Source organism: Panicum virgatum, chromosome 9K (genome assembly GCF_016808335.1).
Source record: "Panicum virgatum strain AP13 chromosome 9K, P.virgatum_v5, whole genome shotgun sequence".
Lineage (NCBI taxonomy): Eukaryota > Viridiplantae > Streptophyta > Magnoliopsida > Poales > Poaceae > Panicum > Panicum virgatum.
Genome location: NC_053144.1, coordinates 62,179,095 through 62,184,268, shown reverse-complemented (window position 1 = coordinate 62,184,268; position 5,174 = coordinate 62,179,095). Strand labels below are relative to the sequence as shown.

At 46.0% G+C, this 5,174-nt stretch overlaps 1 protein-coding gene across 2 annotated transcripts; it reads left to right on the top strand.

Moving 5' to 3' along the window:
* Positions 1 to 344: 344 nt before the first annotated feature.
* Positions 345 to 4,640, top strand: LOC120646776. Of its 2 annotated transcripts, XM_039923236.1 has the most exons (4): positions 345 to 791; positions 919 to 984; positions 2,391 to 2,491; positions 3,917 to 4,640. In XM_039923236.1, the coding sequence occupies exons 1-4, from the start codon at positions 405 to 407 to the stop codon at positions 3,984 to 3,986; spliced, it is 624 nt and encodes a 207-aa protein (XP_039779170.1). In that variant the 5' UTR covers positions 345 to 404; the 3' UTR covers positions 3,987 to 4,640. The 2 variants fall into 2 exon arrangements, with proteins under 2 accessions (XP_039779170.1, XP_039779171.1); XM_039923237.1 differs by lacking the exon at positions 2,391 to 2,491 and having other exon boundaries at positions 351 to 791.
* The last annotated feature ends 534 nt before the right edge of the window (positions 4,641 to 5,174 follow it).

Here is a 5,174-nt window from a genome sequence, read left to right as displayed (position 1 = left end):
AAATCCTAACGTTATAAACACATTCGAGAAACTAGGTTATTACACCTACAATTCACCTAGTGACTATATGTGTCTTTTTGCTGAAAGGGATATGTGGTTTGCTGCTGAAAGAATTTTGCGGATTGAACTTTAATTTTCCTATTTGATTTTACGGATCTAACAATGTGACAATGTCTACAAAATCTTTCCACGTACAAACTGCATTGCTCATGAATCAAAACATGTTAAGATATTTTTTAAAGTCAAAATTTGGACGCTGTTCCTCTTTTGCAACGGTTTCTGGACAATGTTACAGAAACATACCTCTTACACTAAAATCCAAACATAACCGATAAGAAAAGGGTGGACGGTCACGAACTCGGGACGAAGCCACCAACCAGCTCGCTGCTGCCTCCCCCGCTGCCATGGCGACCTCGACCTCCCTCCTCCCCCCTCTCCTCCGCGCCCCTGCCTCCCGCCACCGTTTCCACCCCTCCCCGTCCGCATCCCCCCGCCACCTGCGCCTCTCCCCTGCTACTCGCCTCCTCCGCGCCGCTCGGCGACGGCACCCCGATGCCGTCGTCGTCGTCCCGGACGCCCGCCCCTGGGTCGGCGATCTCTCGGGCGCCACCGCTTCCTACCGGAAAGGCGGGGAAGAGGACGAAGACGACACGGACGCGGACGACGACGAGGAGGAGGACCGCAGCCTGGACCTACTGGCCCGGTTCCTGCACTCCGTGTTCAGGAAGGCCTCTCGCCGCGCGCGCCGCGCCGCCAGGTCCGTGCTGCCGCCTTCCGTCCCCGCCGAACTGGTCCGTTCCGCCCTCCGTTTCTCTCTACTCGATTTAGATTTCCAACTGAAATTGGCGACGCGGAGGAATGGTGCTGGGATCTCTTGGTATTGGGCCCTGATCTGGTGTTGCCGTGCGTAACATGCAGGTCAAGTTCTCGGTCAATGGCGTGCTGGTCCTGACGTTCTTATGGATCCTGAAGGGTCTTCTCGAGGTGAGCGACTCAATTTGTATGCTGAGCTGTTTCACTGCCTGCTTCGCACCAATTGTGAGACATCACTTGATCAGTGCTTGTCTGATGTTACTTGCGCTGGATTGCAGTTTAGTTTGTTCCTCAGAATGGCATCTAGATTCAGGGAAGTAGAGCAAGTACCTAGTTCATGTTGAAGAGACATCCATTGCATGCTGTTTGGAGGATTTGTTTAAAATACGCTGTTGGTTACTTTGATTCTTAAAACTGTGAATAGCTAGGATTGTTACTTGTGCTGTCACATGGTTAGATTTTTATACATAAATACATAATGCTCAATTAGTTGGATACGCATTTCCCTTAAACCAGGGGATTACCTTAGTTCTTCATCACTCATCTTTTTATGTACTCAAAGAATAGGTTTAGAGGATTCGGAAATGTTTCTTCAGCAAAAGAGAAAATAAGTTCAAATAGGAAGAGTTAATGAAGCACGTTAGGCTTACTGCAAGGATTTGTGATAGCTCAAGCTATAGTACAGATAATTCATAGGGCACAAGATAATTAAGTAGAACCAGCCAGAGTAGAACTGTAGAAGCATGCATCACACGAAGTCAGCTGCTGCTTGTAGGTAAGGTACCAGTCCACCAGAGCAGCCTGAGGGTTGTCTTTTACAGCAGCCAGTAAGGTTGAGCTCGGTCGATGCTACATCTCCTCCTTTTCATGCCTGGCTGAGACCTTCACAATATGATGGTGTATGTGTATCAGCCATCCTCTAGATGAACATACTATGATGACTACATAGACTCAGGGCAACTGGCTGGATTCCAGTTAGCCACAGGCAGGATGTGTATATGTTGGAAATTGTAAACTTTAATTATCTGAGTGCTAAAATATGGTGAACACACCTGTTGCCAGATGTGAGTTTTGGATTACCATGTATGCGATTGAAGTATTGAACAAACTCACTAAATTTTGATAATGGGAACATATCAGGTGCAAACCAACTCCTTCGTGCAAACCGTGCAAACTTCAATCTGGGACACCGGATCAACATCCAAGGGGCATGGGGGATTGGGTAATTTTACACTTAACCGCCCTCCCTAATCACACTTTTGCAAATCTCCCCTCCCACTCCCCCTGCGCACCCCCTTGGATGTGGATCCGATGGCCCAGATTGAAGTTTGTACGGTTTGCACGGAGAGGTTGGTTTGCACATGATATGTTCCCATTGATAATAGTATCTGAATGGGGGTTTTCTTATTTCAATATGTTGCATGTTTATACTGTTTGATAAATGATATGCCACCCCTGTCACTCTGCATCTAGTATTTTTTTAACTTTGAACTCCTCTTACTTTCTAGCTAGTGTTACTCCTGGCACATGCATTCGGACAATAACAATTTTCAAGTTTCATCTGCTGTCTAATTTAGAAGGGTGGACCTAGCGCAGTGGTAGAGACTCCCCACTTGTGGCCTGGAGGTCCTGGGTTCGAAACAACCTCTTTGCAGCATTTTAAAGGAATTTTGCAAGGGTAAGACTGTGTAGGAATTCCCTTTCCCAGACCCACCTTGTGTGGGAGCTTTTGCACTGGGTACGCCCTTTATCTGCTGTCTATTTTAGTTGGGTCTTCTGCTAAAAACTGAATGCACGAGTGCAGACTACAGGCCCTGTGGGAGCCTTTTTATCAGTGCTTATCCTTTATCGCCCTAGTAGCCACTATCACTTGATAATCAAAACAGCCAAATGCACTATCAAGTAGCAACCCTTCTACAATCAAATGTTCAGTCAACAAGTTTTGGGCCTATGTCAAATTGAAGCCCATCTGCAATTTGAGTATTTGACCTTGTGAATTCAAGCCCCTCACCCCCTCTTGTTGTCTAAGTAGTCCTTCCGCACTGAATCCTGTCAATTGGGCTTATAACCTGGAGATTTTGGTGCTGGGCCAGGAAAGATCCCATTTGATTCTAACCAAAATTTTTGCTGCCTAAGCCTGGTACTGTGAGGCTGTAAGACATATCACCGTCAAGAACTAACAAAATTAAGTTTCCATCGAGCTCCAGTTTATTTTGGGCTTGTTAAGTACTGCCTCAGCACAGACTACCTTGGTTTGTTGGGCTGGAGCCAGTTGAACCACATTCGAGCTACGCCAGGAATATTTTTGTCAGTTCTTGTAAATCGTCGCAGCAGGTGAAATGAGCATGAGCTGATTTATTGAATTTACACTAGGAGTAACTTGTGGTGGTACTGGCTGATAAAGAAATTGGCAAGAATTATAGTGTGAATTTAAGTAGTTTGTTGGTTCAGTCCATATTGAAGGTGACTGCATGTCATTCGTGTTATATTTCTGGTTACAAGTACTACCCAAAAGAATTTGTTCACAATAAACTCACTGTGTAATTTACTTGGTCTTCTCCAACTGATATCAAGTAGTGGTTGATCCGTGCAATAAACTCACCAATTACTCAATTAGGATAGGGTCACAACTGCCTGATATCAGGTCAGGCAAATGTCCAGCAACTGCATTCATCAGCATGTGGCCAGATTTGTGTGTAAGACATTAATTAGGCTCATGTTGGTCAGTTTTTTTGGAAATTCCCTCTGACTGCATTTAAAGTTTTAAACGGGGAGCCCATACAATGTTCTTGTCATATTCCTCTCAATGCTTTAATATAATTCTCAATGACATGCTTTGAATATTAAACAAATGTCATGTTCAGTTTGTTTCTTGTACCTCTCGAAATAAGTTTGATTGTCGGCAAGATGGCAAGTTAATAAATTTGATTGTCCGCTTAGAGAATATCTACAAACTTTTAAGTTGGTGCGTGCATCACTAGAATATTGTACTTTGAGGAACACATGACATGATATAAATGGCTTTGCACTCTATTGCGTCGATGCATGTTGTGAATTTGTTTTGTTCCTTTCAGTAAAACCGGTTCATGTTTTGTGTGCACAGGTGGTCTGCACATTTGGAAGCATGGTGTTTGCAAGCATCCTTCTGGTTCGAGGAATATGGTCTGGGGTGACTTATATAAGAGAAAATCGGTACAACTATATTCACCGGATCGACAACGATGATAGCCGATGGAGCAGAGTACAGACAGCTGGTTGATATTTTGCTTTCCTTCTCTGTGGACAGACACACACATACACCCTGCATTGGCAGGCTCTAGAATAAAAAAAAAATATAAGAGTTACTAATGAGAGAGAATGCTCCCAGTTCATTGCCAACTAGGATGATTGCTATTGCTATTACCCCACAGCTGAACCGGAATGAAACAAATCCACACGTACCTGAACAGAATAAATGGTTCCTCTCGACCTGGGCGCGTTGAGGATTGATGCTTGAGTTGGTGGGAGCTCATAGGCGCAGGAAAAAAAAAGAAATGAAATTGCGCTGAAGAATGTTTGCAGTTCTGTTCGCGTTGCATTTGGAGGTGCCTGGCTAGCTAGGCTTGTTTGCATGTATGAGTATGACACGTAAGCAGCCGAGGTAGTTGCAGATATTGAAGAACTCATGCTTGTTGTATGTGCAGAAAACTCTATTGGTTTTAGAGTGCTGGGCACCTCGATCTGATTTCGTCACGCAGAGAAACACGGATTGTATCCGATGTTTCAGTTGACCGTTCTGAGATGTAATGAACTTGGCAGCGGAAGTCCCGCTTCCGGGGTTGTCTTCAGGATCGTGCCTGGGAGATGCTTGTCGGCCAACCGTCCTCCTCTGATCCGCAACAAACTGCCGCCGCATTTGGCTGCTCTTGACTTGTGCAGCTGTTCCCGTGCATCCAAATTTTTCCGCTCCCTGCTGCTTCGATGCTATCGATACGATGGTGGCCTTGGCAGTCACTGTTGCCTGGTGTCTTCTCTTTTTTCTCACGCTCGTTTGGTTGTCTGGCTGAAATTTACTGGGGGGAGAAAAAATCGACCTCGGCGTGTTGTCTAGTCTGTTCCTGGCGACCTGGTGTGCTGCACTGCTGACGAAACTGTGACAGGCAAGAAAAAGAGCAAAGGACGTGGTCCTATCGGCTCGTCCGCTCTCACCCACCTTTTCACGTCACGGACATCATCGTAGGAACGGAAGCTGTGGAAAGCGCGGTGAACGAACAATAGAAATCGTGCTGTGCCGCCGCCTCCTTGGCGCCCGCCACACGATCGACTCGCCAGCGCGACACGCCACTGCCGATGCGCAGTTACGAGCCGAACCACTTGCGTCG